The sequence below is a fragment of the Silurus aristotelis genome (assembly GCF_946808225.1).
Source record: "Silurus aristotelis genome assembly, chromosome: 19".
Classification (NCBI taxonomy): Eukaryota; Metazoa; Chordata; class Actinopteri; order Siluriformes; family Siluridae; genus Silurus; species Silurus aristotelis.
The window spans coordinates 21,168,297-21,191,746 of record NC_139592.1 but is presented as its reverse complement, the minus strand read 5'-3'; the positions used below and the strand labels follow the sequence as shown (position 1 = coordinate 21,191,746).

Sequence of the window (23,450 nt, the reverse complement as noted above, 5' to 3'; positions counted from 1 at the left end):
GTATGTGACACTGTGATATACAGATTGCAACACTTAAACCATGTTACATTAGTCTGCAAATCTATAAATTTTTTATTTTTTCAAGGCTCTGGTTGGAGGTTAAACCATTTTTTTTTAAATAATTTGTCTTCATTATCTTTGCCATTTCTGGCTTAATGTTTATCTTGAGCTTGACTGTTTTGAGTGCCACTTTGGCACAGAGTTTCCCTTCTTGGGGTTTCCTCAGAATGATCTTTTGTGTTAAAAAAGCCAGTAACCAGCAGTGGTGGACAAAGTACACAAAGCATGTACTAAAGACAAGTAGTTCAAATATGACTCCAGGAAAAGTGTCTCTTTAAACTTTCACCTGACTGAAAAAAAGTACAAAAGTATTTACCTTTAAATCTACTTAAGTATCCAAATACTGTGCTATTATTTATTATGGCTATAATGTCCTACTATCCAAATTTGCTCAAATCCTTACCCTTGCCCATTTTTCCTGCTTCTATCAGGTCAACTTTGAGGACAAAATGTTCGCTTGCTGCATAATATATCCCATTCACTAACAGGTGCCATGATGAAGAGATAATCAGTGTTATTCACTTCACCGCTCATAATGTTATAATAATATATTGTTAAGACTGATCAGTGGTCTTCAATATACTGTATCTCCAATCTCAATCCAACCTTTTTAATTCAGTTCAGATCATTGACTTGGTTCTGAATGTTACATTGAGAAGAAGGAAGACCACCTGATCTCTCGTTAGTTGTGTTAGTGAATTGGTCTGTTCGGGGTGACCACAGAAGGTGACAGCAAACAATGGATATTAAAGTCGGATACCTTGGATAATCGTGCATTAGCCCACATTCTATTTGTTTATATCCAGTTCCAAAGCAACAAGGTGATTGCTCCTTATGCTTCTAAGGTGGAAACGTTCCAACTACCACTCTAAAGGGGATTATTTGAGTTGTTCCTCTGAGGGAATCCCCTAAAGTGTTGGAAACACAGGGTTTCTCTTTCAGAACAGGTTTTAAACGTGTGGAGGACTAGATACATTCCGGTGTAGCTCACCTACAGGGATGTTTTTGGTAAGTGGTTAGAAATCTTTGGGTAGAATCTTGAAGAAACCCATACAGACATGTATCAAGACTCATACAGACATCACCTTGGTTCCAGCCAGAACCCAGTGACCCTGGAAATAATAATTATTTTAAATTAATAACCATGAAGAACGTTTTAATTCCCCCAGTTCCTTAACTCGCTATATTTCCAAGATATCATCTTTCTGAATATCAATTGCAGCTTCTTTGTCCATTGACATTCATATAGCCAGTCTCATTTCCAGGGTACTGGTTGGAGGATCCCTTTAGATTCAGGGGTCTGAAAGGAAGCATTCCCAAGCAGCGGAGGGATTTGCAAGCCACAGGGAATGTGGGAAAAAGAGAGCAGGCTTTACAGTATGGCTGAGGATCTGAGCAAAGCTTTGAATCCCTTTTTCTCTTTGATTTGCAGCTCTGCGCATATTTGAAGAGGAAGATTATTTTTAATGTGGTTAGAAAATGAACTAAAGCCATATGGTAGGAGTTCGTCTGTCTTGTGATGCACCAATTTTTCATTTTTAGGATGGAATTCAGAACTATCTGGAAGTTGCGTGTACCAGTAAACAACAGAGATAATTAATGGTGTTATGTGGGGGAATTGGAGCAAGCAACAAAACTCAGAATTTGACTTCCTTACTTGTTGATTTTTGAGTTTTTCTTGTTTTGGTTTTCCCTCCCCCTTTTCTTGCAGCTTCTTTTTTTACCCGATTTAACTTCTTTTGAAAGTGGGATCACTAAACTTTTTTTTATTTTTTATGATGATCCCCCAAAATATATCACTTGTGTATGGAAAACAGTGGACACCTCACGGGTAGTTTCTTTCTCCCATCAATAAGAAACGTCTGAATCCTTGTCTGACTTCTGCCAATGATGTCATGTGTCTTAGTCTTTTGTTGTGGGGGCACCGTGTAAAGCCCGGCTGTCCTTCCTGTTTCGGCAGACTCTGAATAGCTGGTCCGATCGAACACAAAGCACTCGGCGCAGACTGCCACATCTGAGCAGCCTGCTAATTTATCTCAATAGACCCTCTCCTGCAACATGACAAAGGGCCACTGAGGGGGAAAGTCAGCACAAATAAAGACCTGAGGGCACAGAGTGCGTTTATGCGGTTTATTAAGTAAAAGGCAATTGGATTGTGCCTCATCATGTGACTTGAGTTGTCTTGGTATAGACTCTTGTTTCTCAGGATGTGGTCACTCCTAGCGAGCTGTTTTGTTACTGTACTTAAGTACCATTTTCACATATCTGTACTTTACTGAAGTATTTCCATTCGCTGAGACTTCACTTTAACTTCGCTACATTTCATAGTCAAATATCTTACTTTTTACTCAACTACATTTTGTAAATTCAGTTGTTCATTTTTATTTATGAGTGGATAAAAACTTTTTATTTTGAAAAGTCTTTAAAAGACTTTTCAAAAGGTTTTTCAAAGTTTAGGAACTGGCCAGGTTTAGTTTGGGGTAGTTCTGCTAGCTAGAGCAAAGGACTTTTCTGTTGCCGTTTGTTGAATTATATAAAAATAATGCGTGATAAAATAGATCCAAAGAACTAAAACTTTCTTTCAGCTCTTCTCCCGTTAGGGGACGCCACAGCGGATCATCTGCATGTTTAATTTGGCACATGTTTTTACGCTGGATGCCCTTCCAAACGCAACCCTCCCCATTTATCCGGGCTTGGGACCGGCACTAAGAGTGGCTGGGGTTGGTTCCCTGACCGGGGATCAAAGCGGTGAGAGCGCCGCATCCTAACCACTAGACCACCAGGAACCCTGAGTTCCAAAAAACCTAATAGTGAGAATTAATGAGTAATGCTATTTATAGATGGCCCACCCTTAATCAAATAGGAGTAACTTCAAGATGTTTAATTGTGTACCATATCCATTTGCCCGGTGGAGATTTATTAATTTGGCACCAGATGTACCCTTTCATGTTCTCACACCCTCACACACAGGGTCAAGAGGTGAACGACCATGCTGAGGGGTAGAATGTCCACTTACAGGTCAAGCTCTGCGTTTTTTCATCTTATTGGAAACAATTACCTATATGACTGTGTGTGCATGCGCTTTCTCACCCAGTGCAGGATGTGCTGCCAGTCTGCCTGTTAAAATGTATTAGCTTTTGCTCGAGCTACATGGAACGCTTTTCTTTTCGAACGGATCTGACTGACCAGATGTGCTGTAGGGCTGTGGCCTCTCTGAATGAGTCAGCTTGCTGGTAAATGGTCTGGACTTGTGTAGGGTGGTTAATGAGGGTTTGGACTGTTATTTTTTAGCCTCCGCAGCTATTCTAACTTGTATTTCTTTTCAAGTTTTTGATTTCTGACTGCTCAGAAGGTGTTGATTCATTTACTGTAACAGGAGCAGGGGCAGCAGTGCCCTGAGCATTTTTTTTTATCTGAAGCTTGGAGGCATAGAGAAAGAAACAGGGCATGTTAGGGGCCAAATTTGACTTCATTTGACTCAATTTTGCCTTAATTTAAATCACAAGTATAGTAAGGACTGCCCAGCATGTGTTACTTGTTGTTTTGCCATTCCAAATTGTAAGTCAAGGCAAAAATAAGCCTCAGCAATCACTTAGCCACCAAATTTAAATTGTATCTCCAGAGATTTTTAAAATCGAATCTCTTAATTGGTATTTGGGTCTGTCTAGGTACAGTTCTAACTAGTTATTGAAATTGTGTACATTTTGTAATACTATGTATAATTTGGTGCAAAAAGACATAATGTGAAAAGATGCTGCACTTTAGTACTGCAGTTTACAAATGCCTCTTAGCAAACAGAAAAAAAAACGGTCCTATGACACAAATTTTTTTCCAGGGGTCTTCCCTCACATCATTATGGTGAATGGGTTGCTTCTGGGTGTCTAAAACCATGTCTCGGTTTTAGAAGGTGAAACCCTTTCAAGTGTAGCGTTTCCTTGTGGAACCTCAATTATAACACCTGCATTGACAGCCTTATTTCTTTAGTCATTGCTCACAGCAGGTGATGTTAAAGGCTCACCACCTGCAGAATGTATGGTGGGGCTCAGGTGCAGTGCCAGTTGTTCAGCAATCTTTACATCTTAATTATTTTCTTCACATTGTCTTCACAGTTTCTCTGCCATGATACAAAGGCATTAAGGTTTGAGGAGGTCATTTTACCATATTATTTTGGAATATACTGTTGTTATTAATATTATTAAAGAAACTAATCGAAGTCGTCTGTCTTGGTGTGAATCATTTTAGCCTTCATTGACATTCAGTAGGACTTCTGAGACTTGAGTAATCATTTGGGTTTAGGTCTTCACTTTTAGCCCATTTTTGAAGCCTTAGACAAGCTCTCCTAAGAAATGAATTCAAACCATTTTTTTGTCTGTTTTGGGATAAAATATTTGCTCCTATCCATTCCATGATTTAGTGCAGCCGTCTCATGCAACCGAGTGAAATCGTTCCCCTGGCAGCCACGAACAAAGTCAGACTGAAGCCTCCTACGGAGCACGCTGGGAATTTTCCATGTGTTTAAACAGCCTGAGCAGGAATGTCTATACATCTCATGCCCGTGTATTCATCACTCGGATCTCCCCTTGATCAGGAAGCGAAGAACTCCCTGATGTACTAGAGATCACAAACTTACGTTTCAAATCTTTCTCTGTTCGCTTGCTCTGGAAAGGCACCGGATCCTAATGCGTTTCCTTCAGCGAAACCCTCTCTGATCACGCAATCAAAAACCCTCTATTGAGTGCACTTATGTGTGAAGGGAAGTAGCCACATTGAGCGAACAAACTTGTCATTCTAGTTACTTCTGTGCCTTTGTTCTATAGTTCTTCTTCCATGATTTGTTCAGTGAGACTCAGAATCACACGGTTCAGCCGTTAGCCAAGTCGTGATGGTGCCAAGATGTTTGCTGACTCACATCTGCAGCTCATCTGGTTCTGATTTGATCCAGCCTGTGCACTAATCTTCCACTATGCTCAAGGGCGGTCCTGCAGCTTAAACGACAGGAAACAGTTGAGGCTGACGGCTGCCCACTGAAATATTAACACAGGCCTAGTAAGCAAGGGTGTGTGTGTGCGGATGTGTGTTTTGATGTCACTGACCTCAGCATTGCTCTCAGCACTGAATCAGCCCTTGGAGCATCTTGCCATGAAGTGAAATTTATTCATATTTCAGACAAAATGACTTTTAATGAAGATGTAGTCATATTGAATTAACCACATGATTAATGAAGGGTGGCGTCGAGCAGAAGTGTTACTCATCCGCTAGAGTACCATGGCTAGTTTAATAGTTTAAATATGCCACAGAGACGTTCGACACGACGTACGTTTGATATAGGGCAACGCTGCAACGGGTTGTACGAGAGTGTAAAAACGTTACTAAAAGACAACGAGAAATCAGGAAGTCCTTCAACAAGCTCAACCCCCGAAAATGTCGAAATCATCCGGCAACTCGTGCATGATGATCGTCGGGAACAATGTGCATCTTACTTCCGAACCCACCCTACTCTCCAGATTTGGCACTTCGCTTTCTTCCCAAAGATTCCTGTGCAAGAGGACTATTTTGAAGGTGATAGTGTGTAAACAAATTAACCTTAAAGAACACCGATGCTACAAAATGTGTAGAGGAAATTGAAGAAAAATATCATGTTCATTTTAGAATTACAGAGTTGTCCAGATTAAATAAGGTCATTGAATCTAAAGCAAAAAAATTGTCAATCATGTATTTACAGATGTTAAACATTGAATGTGACCAAACTGCCCCTTAGATAACAGGAGGGTTAAGAGGCATTGCCAGGCTCGGTGCCAGCCCTTCACCCCTGCTGGTGGTATGCTGGAGCTGCGATGTTGTTATTGTTGCAGTCTCTAAAGGCCCTGTGGTTTGCATTGGTGCTCACTGAGGCGTAACAGGAACTTCTTAAATGTGACGGTGGTCTGTTTGTGCCGCGTAGACCAGCTGCCTATTTGGACAGCACTCACTTTTCATTTCCCACAAACACTGCGAACAGTATTCTCTCTTGTACTTTCACTTACAATTTTTCTTATGGGTATGGAGAATTAATGAAATTTCATCATCTGAAACAGCTGGATCTATCGTGACCCACCTTCTGAGGAGGTGGTGGCTCAGTGGTTAAGGCTCTGGGTTACTGATTGAAGAGTGGTGGGTTGGGGGAGCCCTGGTATCACCAAGCTGCCACTCTTGAGGCCCCTGAGCAAGGTCCTTAAACCTCAGTGCTCCAGGGGAGCTGTATGATGTCTAGGGGTGGAATATTTCCAGACATTTTCTCAGAAATCTTCATCTGGGGATTTTGGCAACTTAAAATTTTGCCAACTTAAGAGAACCTGCTGGAATTAATTTGAAATTTGAGGACATTGATATAACCTGTATTATATACAAAAATTTATATAAACATATTATTTGTAGGTCATAAGCATGACATTCATGCAAACTAATATAGATTTGGACATAGAGGGGGCGTAGAAATTTAACTGAAATTGCATTAAATCTGTTTGTTTTTGACCCAAAATATCCTGTCAGATTTTTTTTTAACTACATTTAAGTTCCCTGTTATGGGCTAATCAGAAATTTGGTAAATTCCTTATTTATTCCCATTAATTCCTGTTAATTTCAATGGAAAGTTTCCAGTCTTTAGGATTCCTGGGATTTTGTAACCCTAATTATGTCTGACCCCAGCTTCCTAACATCACTAGGATATATGAAGTAAGCTTTTCACTGGGCTGTAAAGTACATGTGACAAGTCTTAACAACATGTTTACATGTCTGGGCTCCACAGGATGTGAAATCCCATTCTCTAATAATGCAATGCGCGTCATATTGATGGCCATTTCCTCGCAGTTGATCTCTGGCGATCTAGTGCGACTTTGTTCGAGTCACGAGTATGAGTTCAGTAGCATCCTGGCACAAATCCACGACGATGACGTCAAGGCGAACACAGCAAAAAAAACGGAAACATCTGCAGAGAAAGAAAAAGGATGAAACCAGCCTTTCGTTCTCACTATGTCCCTTTCACTGGTTTTGCGAATGTTTATTTTTGTCGGGCCATTGTTAACAAAGGGTCATAGGATTTTATAAAATACAACCTCTGTTCAGTGAAAACCATGCTAATTGTTGTGAGATTAAAAGTTTGCACCTTAAAGATGACAAAGAAATATCATTTATACCAAATATTTCTTCGTTTCTTATGACTGGTTGCAAACTGAGTAAAATAAAAAAGTATGCTAGTAATATCAAATATTTCAGTAATGAAAAACTAGTTTGTGTCTCGCTTTCTAATATCTTCTTTTTCCTCAAACCTATTTCATATTCTTGACTCTGGCAGATCCTTTTTTTGAAATTGTTAGCATTAGCAATGACAGGTATTTACTGAACATGCTCATTCTAATCTCCCATCGTTTCTGTAGTAACAACAGCATTGGCCAAAGTACACAAACGATGTACTTGAGTGAGAGTAGAGATACAGTAGGTAAAATATTACAAATGACAAATGTACTTAAGTATCCAAAATACTATGATTTATTATGGCTGTAATGTAATGATTTCTATGGTCGCATGTTCCACATTACATCATATTTGGTAATATTTTAATTTGGGGGCCGTCTTACATTTAATGACGTACTTCAAGTCACCATTTAAAAAAAAAAAACCCAAAATGGTCAAGATGGAGTTTCGCGCCACATCTTAGCATTGCGCGTGAAAAAATTCCCGAAGGCGCCTTTTGAAGACGACGTGGTCATTTCCCATTCATTGAACGTGACAGAAGACTTCAAAATCCCAAGCGTAGAACGATCTTCCTCCATTCAACTAGGAGATTGAGAGGCAGTGGACAATGGAGCATTGTGTATGAGGGTTCTCACAGCCTGCATATATGTGTGTGTGTGTGTGAGATGCAGTTCCCGCCTGTATATCTACTGACATTTTTACGCGCTGTAGTCATAATGGACCACCCCGTACTAAATTCTACATGAGTCGCCCCACACTGTCTGCTCTCTGTGCACAGATTCTACAAATACAACACATGAACACCCAGCACTTTTAAAACACAATGAAGCGGTGGGTGGAGCAAATTTCAGTGAATTTGCTATGGGATACGGTTTTCTTTAAATTTCTAGATGTTTAAACTTGATTGCAAAACAAAAAATATCATTGAAAACGAGATTTAGAAACCAAGACGCGATCGGTCTGAACTGCTGCGTTGCTTAAGTCTGGGGTTTTTGGCATTAATCACTGCATTGTTATTCAAGGAATGTGCGCTTACTACTCTGAATACAGCGGCTCAATGGCATAAAGGCCGAATAAAAGACCGAATAAAAGCACAGGCTTTGTTGGGCCACCGTTCTGTGTAGTGTGCATTAGTGTATGTGTTTGTGTGTGTGTGTGTGTGTGTGTGTGTGTGTGTGTGTGTGTGTGTGTAAAGTGTTCCCCAAGGACCAGGCCTAATTACTACTTACTGGGGTGGCAGGACGCTTTTTGAAATGTGAATCCTTCACTCTCGAGTTAGCCTAAACACAGGACACAAAGATCTCCAAGGAGCATCTGATGTAAGACATTGAATGTACTTAATGTAGGAAAATAATTGAATATGATTATAGTGAGTGTTCCATTTATATTACAGGTACTTGTCAATGCTGGCAAGTTTTTCATTTAATAAACAAAGGAATGTTTGACCTTTTTTGTTTCCTGTGAATTTAAAGCTGTGCAACACCCGATAATCAAGTCAGAATCATAATAGCTAGGAATGGTCATTCCTTCACACGCTTCTCGTTTATATATTTTTATACATTAGGGCATCTCAAAAACGGGAAGCAAAGCCAACGATATGATACATTAAAGATACATGTGAAGCAGCTACCGATGCGATGCGAAACGATTCACCCTTATTACGATGCAGTGCGATCCGATTTCGATTTGATTCAACACAATTCAATACGATGCTATGCAATTCAATATGATACAGATAGTTAAAAAAAAAAAATGTTGAAAAAAGTTAATAAAACCAGACGTTCTTTTCCTGTTCTGTTTCCAGGAAGATGCAGCTCTGCCTCTGCCATGTTAAATTGTATTCTATGTGTTTTTTTGTTTTCCGCACCACTATGGAGACTGTTATGGGTGTAAATCTCAGAAGAAAATCAGGTGCTGGAAGCAACAGTGATCCTACAGGTCAGAAATTGTAATGAACATAAATTCACCCATATCCTCATGATCTTTTGCATCGCCCTGATTGGGGAGTACTTCCGATGAAAGTGTTTCTATAAGGATGCTTATCTTCTACAATAGAGATTATAAGACACGTATGAGTCACATGGACTATTTGGTGAAACCCAGTGCGATCTGCCATGTTCAGAGACCCTCTATTTTCAGACAAATCATCCCACTGTATTTGCGAACACTGGACATGGTTAATGAGGACAACATGTCACACTAATTAGGCATCTGCTGGAGAATATGAAGCCATTCTGAAAACCAAGTCGTTTGTTCTTATTGAGGCCATGTCCACACTAATACATTTTTGTTTGAAAAGAAAAAATTTTTCTTCCCATTTTGACCTTCCATTCACACCGAGACGGCGTTTTCAGTCAAAGTAAATGTAGCGTTTTGAAAATGCCCTCTAAGAAAGGATACATATAAAAACGATGTTATCGCGTCCTAGTGGGGACTTTCGGAAGAGATTACACATTTTTAGTCATTGCTGAGAACTTTCAAAGGGGGGGAAAAGTAAATAAACAGCAGGTACAAATGGTGCAGGTCGAAGCCTTTTACCTTTTGCTCGTGCACAATACAGAGACTTGAGCGATGTCAGGCATTTCAGTGTGGATGAGCAACTGTTGGAAAGCGATTCAAAACTAAAGTGGGGACGCAGAGTGCTTTTAGATGAATTTATCTGGATTAATGTAGACGTAGCCCGAGACTATAAAGTTGTGCTTACTTGAAAAGCTCATAACGCTCTATTAACATTTCGTGACTCCCAGGCTTCCTCTGTTTACTCGAGAACTTGAGTATCTGATGCTTTCCAGATCTGCAATCTCGTATCGTATCCCGTGCTTTCCTTGACTAATCACGTGTTGATAGTCGAAAGTGACATCCTCTCGTGCTGAGTGATACTTCTCACAGGGGATGCTTATCTTGGCTGTCTAAGATAGTGTGATGAAGGCAAGGATAAATTGAGGGCCAGAAACATCAGCACTTTTTTTTATAAACTGAAAGGTACTTTCAGTTTAAAGTTGGTAAACAGCCTGAAATTGTAATTTGTTCTTATGCTTGCTGAAAATCTGTACATTGTTACACTCTTGCAATAAGAAGGGATACATTAAAAAACGGAAACTTTTTTCAGTCCAAGGGTTTGCTGCGTTTTGTAAATGTCAGGCAGGGGGAAAAAAGCGGGAGACCATTAGGACTGGACCCTGCCTTTTCTGGCCAGAGTCCATCAGCCAACTTGTGTGTGGGGGTGGAAGTGTGTGGAGTGACTGTGCCCTCCTGCCCTGCGTATTCCTGACAGTCGTCTAATCCCGGCTGGGGAAGGGGCCTTGGGGCAGCGTGGGGGCAGCTGCCCTCTCGGCAGGGGTCATTGATCAGCGCTCAGAATGTCATGCCTGAACTTTGGCTAAATTGAAAGTGACTAATCAGCTCATTAGACGGCCGGTGGGGATTTGGCTGCATTTCCTGTGAAATTCATAATTGATTGTGATGATGCGCAGCAAGTTACTGGAGCAAATCGTTATGTCAATCAAGAGTAGATGCGGAGGCTAGAATTTCACCATTGCACCAGTTTCTGGTACTTGAACTGCAAAGCTGCACTGATAATAATGACTGCTTAAAAATGTTTTGGTCAGTGTAAGAATGCAAATCCAAGAGTGCAATACTCTTTTTGCAATATCCTTTGCTGCAACAACGTTCCTTCTTCTCTCTAACCTGGATAAAATAAATAACCTGAAGGGATTGCCAAAACAATGTCAGATCTACATTCCAGAAAATACTTTACGAACCCGCTAAGAGGCATATTTTCCCTTTAGCTGTTTCTCACAAATCGAGTCCTGAGAATTTCCAGTACCTTTTCTGATTTTTTTTCCCTTCCGCTATGAATCAGCGCCTTAACACACTCCATGGTTTGTTCCATATCACTCAGGCCAGAGTGTTATCAACTGACGCAGTTTCGCTCTGTAAAGGATGACAGGAAGGAAGGAGGTTTCGCACATTGCTGTCATTGCTGTCAGGATCTGTCCTCTCTGGTTCCTTGCTTTTTTCCTCCTGATCGCGTGCGAAAGACAATACAGTGTGAATGTCTGTGAGTGCAGGGGTGGTGCTGTTCGAAAAAGTAACTCTCCTAAACCTGTTATACCTTTAAAACATGTCATATTGTAAGGCTGGAATGTTAAATGCTGAATTCATAACGTTTGAATTATTCTCAAGACAACAACTGTACATAACAGACCATGTAACCAATCTTTACATTTCTACAGCAAAGAAGTTGTTTTTGTGTGATAAATGATACTAATATGTAACTTGAGGGGATTTGGCTATCATTACCATCATCATTACCCTGAAAACCACAAACAACTTTAGAAACAAGTAGAATTTATGACCACCATTGAAGTAAGACGTCATTGCAAAGTAGTTGGTTAACCAAGTGTCTAATCTTCATTCATTTATTATTGGTAAGTGCTCTATCCTGGTCAGGGTCATATAGAGAACTTGGGAACTTGAGAGTCCATTGCACAAGAGTCTATTCCATGGTATCATGCATTTATACTTAATGCCAATTTGGCATAACCTATCCAGAGGTATTCCACAAAATGTCAGAGAGAACCTGTAGGTAACTTCAAATAAAATCTGAGACCCTGGAGCTATGAGGTAACAAGTTTCCTACGTTGTTTTAAGACCCCAGAGGTACAGTATATACAGACCCATTTACATAGTCAGATTAGATGTTTGTGCTCGAACCAAACCAGAGGTTACTTAACAGTTTTTCTACTTCTTAAAAGGGTAAACCTTCAACTGCTATACATTCCTCTTTTAGGTCTTGAAAGGGTTCGCAGTGATCTACTCTGATGTAGAAATCCTCTAACCTTAATGCACTTCTTTGCTATTATCTGCACCTGAATTGCATAATGTTACAACCATTTGAGATTACCCCAGATACAGATCCATCTCTCACACTCTAAGAGTTCAGCAAATGGTTTTGGCCAGTGAATAAGCGATAAGAGAGTCGGACTCCCAAAAGGGGAATAGTAATAGTCTGCAGAATGTTATCTGTGGGAGAAGGTCTGTGCTGCTTAATAAGCAACGTCCGGTTTCTCGGAGCCAAAAGGGTATTAATCTTTCCAAGTTTCATCGAGGACTTGCATGCCAAGGTCGGAGAGCTGAAACATGTTACCATTATTTACCGCTTTCCAACCTGCCATGGGAAGCACGAACATAACTTCTCCCTCGCACACAACGAGCACGCTCGACTTCTTGTTTTCATTTGAACGGAGGCCAGTTTAACGGAAGCATTCTCAGCTGTCCTGATCTGTCTTTAAGAACCGAGATTTCTGCCAAGTATACAGCTGCCCGAAACACATCAGCGTAGCAGTTAAACCGTCGACAGTGCTGTTGATCCGAGCGCCCTTTGGTTAACAGACGATTTCTGTTCGCCCATGCAATATCTCCGAACATCTGCATGCTGGTTTAGTTGAGTGGTATTCCTCGTCCACGGTGGCTGGCAAAGAAGAATGCACTCGGCAAATGCATTGCAGATAGACTTCTTCGAAATCTCTGGATGGAATTGGGTCGGACTTGGGCTGGTTAAGTAGGAATGCAAGCAGTCAAGAGAAGTGCACCGTGAGCCAGAGGAGAAGGACACCCTCGTTTTTTCCTAATTCTTAGATTCCGTCTGTTGATGCTTCACATTCTAGGCCTGACAGCGGAGTTGTGGTGAGCTACGTATGTTTAGTCGCTCTTTGGCAGGCTTAAGTGAGTCCAGCTGGCCTTAGCATACCAACAATTTCCAAACCACAGCCTGAGGGAATGGTGTGTGAGGAAAGATACCACCCACATGTACTGTATTTGCGTTTCGTGACCAACCCTGCGTCTGTGCCAAAATCAGTTTCCACCTGAGAGCTACTGCCAAGAGTTCTCACTGGAGGCACGGGTACATTGTGGGCGGCGTTGACTGAGTCGATGGACTGTGATGGTAGGAGGAGCCATGTTGGTCAAAGATTATAGAGAACGGATCAAACTTGGATTTACAAAACCAACAAATAAATCTGATACCTTTGAAGTCAGGCGAGTTGGTGGGATTAGTGATGTGCTGGTCATAGTGATCCTTAACCCCGCTTGCATGGTGTCCTTGCTGAATTCTAAGCTCCTTTGGATTCTGGTTGATGATATATTTATAACCATGGGGTAATAGTAGGCGTGTGGTGGACAGTAAATGTACATTGCTCAAGTGCCTCGCTCAAGGGCACAATAACGACATCCATCATCGCCACTGAGGCACAAGTGCAGCTGCACCTCAGACAGGCTGTACTTTCCAGTGGAATGGAAATAGATGATGCTAGAGGTGTGTGCATGAGACAGAGGTGTGATACTTTTTTAAACCCCATTGCAATTAGCTCTGTGTATCGGCAAGAATCTGTCGATACAATATGTATCACGATAGAGGGGCTGCGATATGTATAGTTTTATTGCGATACTGTAAACAAGGCGATATTTTGGATATGTTCCATAATTCACGCAATCTAACTCGAAAGTGCGTGGTGCAGCAGGTGGTGTGGTGCGATTCTGTAAAGATCGGCAGGTGCACCAAGAAACATTGAACAAGAATACCTTTCGTTTACACGGCCAGGACCCCTTGCACAAAATCATGTGATTATTCTTATTATATCAGAATCCAGAATTCAACACCTCCTTATTGTACAGTGTGGTGAAAGCAGAAATGACATCATCATTTTTCCATTGACTGAATGGCGAGTTTAGTGAGACAGATCATCCCCTGCCAGCATCAGTTACCATAGATACAGTCCTCAGGGGGAGGTGGGGAGGTCTTCGGAGTGCCATGTGCAATGAAGTAGGACAGAGAGAGAAAGCCAGAGGGTCAGATAGAGCAGCTGTCCGCCAAGTATGTGCTTTTCCATTCAGGAAATACACACACACATTGTACTGTGTACACTATGCAGTCTGGACCTGTGCATGTTGATTCAAATGGACTTATTAAAGATATAAGTTTATATTAATTTAGTATTTTGAAGCACAAATGTGTGATGTATACTAAGAGAGGACTTTGGGAAGGGCTTTATGGCTGTGAGGTAGATGGAAGGAGACTTCAGTGTCTTGGATTTTTTCTAATTAAAGGTGTAACTTTTAAGTCATAAGGATGAGGTATACAAGTGGTCCGGGTTGCCTGTCAATCACAACGACACTAGACAGTCACAAGCCTCTCTTGAGTCTCTGGAGTGCAGTATTACTAGTAACTAGGTGTGAAGAGAGCTTGTGGTCAGAATAGCAGACTTTTGGCAAACTGACTTTTAAAGGTCAGTGCACCCTGTGACTGTGCATGTCGCCTTGTGCTGCCATCTGTTCGCGTTTCACAAAACTAGTTTTGAAACCTTTTGATACAACCTCGAAAGATTTCCATCATATCCACCACCAGGTGCTGTGAGGTTAGAAAGTCTGTTTGTTTTTAAGAAGGTCTCAGCAGAGGGAGACGGGAGATTTCCACAGGATGAATGTCAGGACGGTCTAAATAAACATCTCGTCTACATCTGGACAGAAAAAAAATTTCTCCAGTTTTGTCTCAGACACGCAGACATGGAGGTTTGGCACACAGTTACCCAGCCGCTGTTTGCCTCTCTGTTTTGTCTGTGTCGAATTACTGGCAGTCGGAATCTCTTTCTCTCACTCTCATCACTCTCTCAGTGGAGCACACACACACACACACACACTAGCTGGCAGACATTGTGTAGATGAGTTCACTGCCTCACACTGGGTGTGTGTCTCAGTTATATTTTAATTCCTTGTCTCCCAGATTCTGACTTCACTCCTAAGAAATGTTTCATCATTTATCAACAAAAACATCTGAGTTTTGACAAAAAGGCTTCACAAATACGAATCAGAAAAATTCAGTGTTTAACAAAGAATCCAATATTGATGCATTTCAAATGCAGGAAGTATTGGACTTTTTGCATTGTACACTAGCTCCAACTTTTTCTTTTGAGGCATGTCAGCAACCAACACCATGTTCTCAGGGCAGTGGTGATGGTTCAGTGTTTAAGGCTCTGGGTTACTGCCCTGGAGGTTGGGGTTCAAAGCTCAGCATTACCAAGCTGCAAAGTTGGGCTCCTAAACAAGGCCCCTAACCTGCTTTATAATAGAAATAAAATATACAACTTTCTGTTGTTCGATACGTGCTTCAAGACGGGGCACGTGGCGAATGAATCATTTCACAGCCCGAGATCTGTCACATATCTTGCTTTCCTCTTAACCAGTTCTCACACACACACACACACACACACACACACACACACACACACACACACACACACACACACACACACACACACACACACACACACACACACATTTTACTGAAATAACTTCAGCACCACTCACTACACCTTCCCTTTTCTGAGGTTCAGGACATTCTCACCATTTCACTTTTCACAAGAACACATTCTATTTAACAATTCCATCATCACCACACGTCTGTAAGTTCGTCGATCACACCGTCGTCCTGCACAGAGCAGGGAAAGAACGAGTGCAAAAGACTGATTATACGGTACATTTCTAAGTGTCAAATTTTGACCATTAAATAAAACTAATATTTTTGTGTGTTGATAGTTTGTATAGTTACTTTGTCTATTTTCAGGCAAAATGGCAACCAATGGGCTTCTAGAGCCGCCAGGTATATACATTATATGGGCAAAGGTATTGGGACACATGACTCTGGATGCGATGACATGAAATGTTCCCTTTACTTGATCTAGGAGACTAGAGACTGTAGCTATCGAGTATTCTACCGATTATTTCATCAATTAATTTGATTAATTAATTCATTCATTAATTAAGATTTAAACATTTAAGATTTTTGCATCAAAATGCAAATACAAATATATAAATAAAAATATTAAACTTCATTTGAGATTACTCTTATAAACAACGGTGTTTTCTTTATGTTTTAGTTTAAAATGTTCCCAAACTTTGGAAACTTTCTGCCGTTTACCTGTCCATAGCGCTACAGAGTTTAGCGGGTGGTGCGTCAGTAATAATGGTCCGTGGGGAAACTGTGCTCTGTGTATAGTTGCATGGAATAAATGAAGCATCGAAGCAACTGATTAGAATTTATGTATCCGTTTTAGCCCTATAGGAGACCCAAACCTGTTCCAGTTGATTGTGCACAAAGAGAGCTCCATGAAGATATGCTTGTGGAACCTCAACCCTATTAAACAATTAATGTGAAAACAGTCCAGGCTTCCTCACCATACCTACATCAGTACTTAACTTTACTAACACCCTTGTAGCTGAATGAGCACAAATCTCCACAAAATCCAGTGGAACATCTCTCCAGAAGGGTGGAGAGTTTTATAAAAGCAAATGGTGATGAAATGTGGATGTTCAAAAAGAATAACCTACAAATCACATATAAACTTTTAGATCAAATGTATTAGTTTGGGTAAAGTGTGGGAGCCAGAGTAGATCGAATACACTTTTATATATCTTGATGATGATGGTGAGGGTGATGGTGGTGCTGGAGAATAGATAAGTTCTCATGGAGCATTGCAGTAACTTCAGATTTTTTTTGTATGTGTTCCAGGGCGAATATCGACGAGGTAGAGACTGAAGTGGTGGAGATTGAAGCGAAGCTGGACAAGGTGAGATGCTTCACTACTTCTTCTTCTTCTTTCGGCTGCTCCCATTAGGGGGCGCCACAGCGGATCATCCGTCTCCATACCACCCTGTCCTCTACATCTGCCTCTTTCACACCAACTACCTGCATGTCTTCCCTCACCACATCCATGAACCTCCTCCTTGGCCTTCCTCTTTTCCTCCTACCTGGTGGCTCCATCTTCAGCATTTTTCTACCAATATAATTCATGTCCCTTCTCTGCACATGTCCAAACCATCTCAATCTCGCCTCCCTCACCTTGTCACCAAAACATCCTACATGTGCTGTCCCTCTAATAAACTCATTTCAGATGCTTCACTACAAGCTAACGTAATAAAGCAAATAAATCACATTACATCCTGCGGATTGCATTGGGAAACCATGTAACACCAGACATGGCTCTTCTGGAGTGTCTGAGATGTTTCATCTCTGTAACTTCAGGCGTTCGTACTGTTCCAGGATGAACGATCTGATCAGAAAACAAAGGAGGCGTGTCTTTTAGAAAACTCTGCCTGGTGCAGTATCGTGTAGGCAATTTGTGGCGTGGCTCAAGAGCGAACACGAATTCCAACACATATCATAACGAGAGTCATTGATTTGATGTACTTTATTTTGAATTAAACATTTCTTTTTTATTATTGATAGGAAGGGTACTTTCCAAATAACAGAAATATTTTAGATTGTTATATTTTGGTTTTGTTTTCAATATTTTTGTAATGTTTAAATTATTTATTACTATTTGGATATTTTATATTATATAAAAAATATATTTTCTATTTGTCCGCATGATCCCTTAGTCTTGAAGGTGGATGGTCGGGTTTTTGTGCTGATTCGGGATCCCAGGATTTATTGCTGTGGTTGTGTTTTGCCTTGAGATCAGATCATGAACTCAGTGTTTGTGGTTTTCTTCCAATCTGGATAGTGAAGAGTCCATTAGAGCAGCAGTAAGTGCTTCTGTGGTGTCTCAGCTCAGCTCAGCGCTCAGCTAAAATCAGATGCTGCACTGATGCTGTTGAGGTCACGGCTCCATCTGTTGTAGATGACCTTGAGTGACAGCTGTCAAATCACATAACTCCGCCCCTCCTGTTCTCTTATCAGGCATTTGTGTGCGTGCGTGCGCGCACGTGTGTGTGTGTGTGTGCACGCCTTTGTGTGTGTCAGAAGCGATGCAGGTTTTCTGTAAGGAGTCTTCAGTGCTTTCTAATAGTCAGGTACAGCTGTACCTTAATGTTTTCGAGTGGTTTGATTTGTCTGCCTGTCTGTTTACCAAGCTGACTGTCTGTCTGTCTGTCTGTCTGTCTGTCTGTCTGTCTGTCTGTCTGTCTGTCTGTCTGTCTGTCTGTTTACCTAGCTGGTAGTCTATCTATCTATCTGTCTGTCTGTCTGTCTGTCTGTCTGTCTGTCTGTCTGTCTGTCTGTCTGTCTGTCTGTCTGTCTGTCTGTCTGTCTAGCAGATCAAACACTCGAGCGCCAAAGTTTCATGACTGCCTTCTGGTACAGTCTCACACATGGAGGCCACCTGAGAATGTCTCTCTCTTTCTCACACACACACACACACACACACACACACACACACACACACACACACACACACACACACACACACACACACACACAGGACCTAGGGTGATAATTGAGGGCTTAAAACAAACACGGAGCCACATGAGACGGCAGTGTGTGTCTGAGTGTGTCCGTGTGTGTCAGTGTGTGTGAAGCTGCGGCTCAGTAGCACGCAGGGGAAAGTGGGAAATTGTTCTTCTGTTCTTCATGTGGGATTTTAATGGGAAACAGAGCTCTTACACTGTAGAGGAAACGCTACCTGTCACTCGTGTGTGTGTGTGTTTGTGTGTGTGTGTGTGTGTGTGTGTGTGCGCAAAATGGTTGAACCAGTTGTCAGAATCTTTCATATAAAATTTATTTTTAAATATTTTGTTGTAAATGTGTTGAATTGTGCAGATGAATCTTGACTGTCACTAATGAAGGCGAGTCCTCTCATTCTCTCTTTCTTTTATTCTTTCTTTATTCTCTCTGTAGTTGGTGAAGTTATGCAGTGGGATGATCGAAGCGGGGAAGGCGTACGTCAGCGCCAACAAGCTGTTCGTCAACGGCATCCGGGACCTGTCTCACCAGTGCAAGAAGGACCAAATGATATCAGTAAGCTTGCATATGAGTGTGTGTGTGTGTGTGTGTGTGTGTGTGTGTGTGTGTGTGTGTGTGTGTGTCATACTTTGTACTTAAGAGCCTATAGGCAAAAGTGTTGGGACACTTCTCCAGCTATATGTGGTTCTTCCTCAAATGTTTACCAGAACCTCAGAGTCACACAATTTTGCAGGACGTATTTGGATTCTGTAGCATGAAATGTTCCCTCCACTTAAATTAGGAGACCCAAATCTGTTCCAGAATGAGAATGCTCCTGTGCACAAATCCAGCTCTATGAAGATCTGCTTAATATGGTGTTGGAGTGGAAGATCTCCTGCTATAGAGCTCAAACCCTATTGGGATGAATGTGAAAACTGACTGCACCCCAGGCCTCCTCACATCATCTACATCACTACCTGACTGTAGACACCCTTGTAGCTGAATGAGCACAAATCTCCACAAAATCTAGTGATCATAGTAATCATCTATCCAGAAGAGCAGATGGAGATTATATGTGGAATAACACACACCGATCTTATCTTAAATGTCCACAAACTTTTGTCCACCTATTTTTTTTGGAAACATAAATGAGGTTTGTTCAGCATTTCATCTCTTTGTTCTTTCTGTTTGCTGACAGGAATGTCTGGAGAAGTGCGGCGAGAGTCTGCAGGAGATCGTGAACTACCACATGGTACGTCCTGCTGGTTTCCTCCACAAACGTGACTGGTAGGGTCAGGGTTAGAGAGCGGACCACCGAGACATGTGTCCTGACTAGGGTTTCAAAATTCCAGGAATTTTTACAGGACTGAAAACTTTCTGTGGAAATTAACAGGAATAAACTGGGATTTTATAAAAATTGCAGGTGAGCCTATAACATGGAACTCAAATGAGTTGAAAAACAACCAGATTTACTACAATTTCAGTTGAATTTCTACCCGCACATTCATCACTCGCATGCACACGGGGCTACTGAGGCCACGCCCCCTACATGCACTGTACATTCCTCCATAACACACCACACAACACACCATTTCTTGAATTCTGCACACAAAATAATGTCCAAAAATGTCCATCTTGGCGCGTTTTTTCCCATTTACATCAATTTATACACATTTCCCCAAATTTCTTTTTAATTCTTCATCAATTATCATTAATTCCTGATAAGTTCCATCTTGGAATATTTCCCAAATTCCCCAAATGAAGTTCCCATGGAAAGTTTCTGGAAATGTATTGGAAATATTCCACCTCTTTGCAACCCTGGTCCTGACTGTACATTACGTTACTGATAACGACGTTAGCTATCATTAGTTGCTAATTTGCCGCTGTAGCTCTGTGGATATGATGTTGGACTTCTGATCGAATGGTCATGGGTTCAAATCCCAGCACCACCAATATGCCACTTGCTGATCAGGATCCAGTGTCCAGTGTATTGTACAAGATTTGTAAACGCTACAGTGCTCAGTCTCCCCAACCCTTTTAGCGCTCTTGTTGTTCTGTAGAGGGCACAAGGGGTCATGTGATCATGTCTGGAAGCTTAAATTGTCCTAAATGAGGTTAATGGCCGAGGTCGATTCACACAGGGAAACACAGTGACCTGGTTTGACCCTGTTTGTGCCATCGGGTTACACAATATGGTGAGTGTTGTAGAAGACAGAGGCTGCAGCTGGATTGGAGCTCTGAGGCATCGCACAAAAGCAGGAAATCATTTTTAAACACTTCTAAATTTAAAATAATGATCATTTTTAGGTACTAATAAGTTTGAGGACACCTGAGCATTAGATTTGTATGTGCTCCTTTTTAAAAATCCCACATTTTGTCTTTTTTTTTTAAATGTAGATGGCACAAAGATGCGCACATTTTCATGACATTTTGACCCCTTACAGATGACAGGAAGGAAGGAAACGAAAAAAGTGTCAGAAAAGGGACAGTGAAAGGGCTAAGGATATGTGGAATTGTGAAGGGGCTCACTCTGGGAGTTCTGCCATACAAACATTTCCTGAAATATTTTTCCTCAGGATTAATCAGAATGATATCAAACTGAGGAGTCAAAACTGATCCTTGTTTGTTCTCGCACTGTGACGTCTCTAGATGACATCAGCACAGCAACATGGCGGACAAAAGCTAACAAAAACACAGAAGCAATCGACAAGCGTTTCAGTCTATTCGTCTTTAACGCGCTTGAGTTATGAAGGTGTTCGATACGTTTTTGTTCTTCCTTCTGGCTTGACTCGTGCAGGGCCAGTCGGAGTTTTATGGGCTAATAAAAGTGTTAAAGAGCCTCTGCTGAAGTGGCCACCTGGAGACTGACTCACCAAGTTTTCTCCCAAAGCCTCTTTTTTTTTTTTTTTTTTTTACTGCCTCCGATAGAGTCATATTTCTGAAGCGCGGTAAAGAACTGACAGCGGTAATGGAACCGCTCGTATCACACTGACGTAAAGCCACAGGAACGTTAGCAGTGCAGCTACAACACACCTCCGAGATGATGGAACAAGAGCCTGTGTGCTGCATCATCAAGAACATTCAGAACATAGTGGTGCCAAAACCCAAGTGCTCTCTTTCTCTTTCTCTCTCAGTGGCACACCTGTAGTTTTCATCATCATCTCTCTCTCTCTCTCTCTCTCTCTCTCTCTCTCTCTCTCTCTCTCTCTCTCTCTCTCTCTTTTTCTCACTCTCTCAGTGACACACCTGTAGCCTCATCATACTCTCTTTCTTTCTCAATGGCATACCTGTAGACTCATCATATCTCTCTCTTTCTATCTTTCTATTTTCTCTCTCTCTCTCTCTCTCTCTCTCTCTCTCTCTCTCTCTTTCAGTGTCACACCTGTAGCCTCATCAATATTATTATAATTACTATTATCTACTATCATTACTTTTTCTCTCTCTCTTTTTCTCCTTCTCTCTTTCTTCCTCTCTCTGTGTCTCACTTAGTAGCCTCATTTTTATCGTCCTCCTCCTCATCATCAATATCTCTCTCTCTCTTTCTCTCTCACTCTCTTTCTCTCTCTTCTCTCTTTCTCTCTCACTTTCTCTCTCTCTCTCTTTTCTCTCTTTTTCTCTCTCTCTTCATGTACTATTATCAGTCTCTGTTTCCACCAGCTGTGGCTGTCTGTCTTGCTCCCCCCAGTGTGTGATCGCCATCTGCTGGCAGAACCCTCGTCTGTACACGCTTAGTCATGTGGAGTATGTATTTTTATTTTTAAATAACACTGTTTTCTGCCATTCTGTGTGTTTAGATCCTGTTTGACCAGGCACAGAGATCCGTCAAGCAGCAGCTGCACAATTTTGTCAAAGAGTAAGTAGTTTTATATCAAATTAATACGATGCAATAAACCGCCTATAGAATAAGAGTCATGTTCATAAAATATTAGGAGATGATTAGAGCATCTCCTACATTTGATGTAGGACTATACAATTGTGTGTGTGTGTGTGTGTGTGTGTGTGTGTGTGTGTGTGTGTTTGTGTGTTAGGGATGTGCGAAAGTTCAAGGAAACGAAAAAGCACTTTGATCGGGTGCGTGAGGATCTGGAGATCACTCAGGTGAAGAACGCTCAGGCACCCAGGAACAAGCCGCACGAGGTGGAGGAGGCCACCAGCTCCCTCAACATAACCCGCAAGTGCTACCGCCACCTAGCACTTGACTACGTTCTGCAGGTTACACACACACACACACACACATACACACACACACACACACACACACACACACACACACACACATACCTACCCTCACACAGACACACACACGTTTACACAGACATAAACAGACACACACACCCTCACACATGCACACACACATACACAGAGGTTCTTCTTTGTTCCTACTGTATTGGAAAACTCTCCACTTTCCTTCTGACACTAGAGACCCCTTCACTTAACTTTAATTAATAAGCATCTGCTGACTGCTGTTTTTTTCCTCCTCTGTAGATCAACGTTCTTCAGGCCAAAAAGAAATTCGAGATTCTAGACGCAGTAAGTTCCACGTCAGTGTGATCGGATTGCTCTAATCTGATTGGGTTGTGCAGATTCTTGTCTCGGTGCACATTATACAGTCTGGCTTTGTCTCGGGTCTTTCATTTCATTCCTTTAAACCTTTCTTCCTCTGTGTCCTGCAGATGTTGTCGTTCATGCATGCACAGTACTCGCTCTTCCAGCAGGGGTTCAACCTGCTCAATGAGATCGACCCTTACATGAAGAAGCTGGCAGCCGAGGTGACCGACGGCCACATCCTCATAAAGAAGTTTAAACTAAAACCTAATCAGATTCATGTTTTTACACCTTTTATAATCCAGAGAAATGGTGCTACCACCAACGTGCTTCAGAACTCCACTGTATAGACAAAAGTTTGTGGACACCCTGAGCGTCAGATTGTGTGATTTATGAACAT

The 23,450-nt window shown here is 41.5% G+C and overlaps 1 protein-coding gene across 4 annotated transcripts in view; it reads left to right on the top strand.

The window, feature by feature from the left end:
- The window catches only part of acap3a (ArfGAP with coiled-coil, ankyrin repeat and PH domains 3a), a 48,120-nt gene that overhangs the window by 6,435 nt on the left and 18,235 nt on the right, over window positions 1-23,450 (top strand). For 2 of the 4 annotated variants that reach the window (XM_083569642.1, XM_083569641.1), the window contains exons 2-8: window positions 16,856-16,913; window positions 18,962-19,081; window positions 19,704-19,757; window positions 22,300-22,358; window positions 22,534-22,717; window positions 22,991-23,035; window positions 23,179-23,274. In XM_083569642.1, the coding sequence (XP_083425768.1) occupies window positions 16,856-16,913; window positions 18,962-19,081; window positions 19,704-19,757; window positions 22,300-22,358; window positions 22,534-22,717; window positions 22,991-23,035; window positions 23,179-23,274 (616 nt within the window). Of the gene's footprint in view, window positions 1-9,126; window positions 9,229-12,485; window positions 13,325-16,855; window positions 16,914-18,961; window positions 19,082-19,703; window positions 19,758-22,299; window positions 22,359-22,533; window positions 22,718-22,990; window positions 23,036-23,178; window positions 23,275-23,450 lie in introns of those variants that run through there. The other 2 variants (XM_083569643.1, XM_083569644.1) reach the window with 2 other exon arrangements.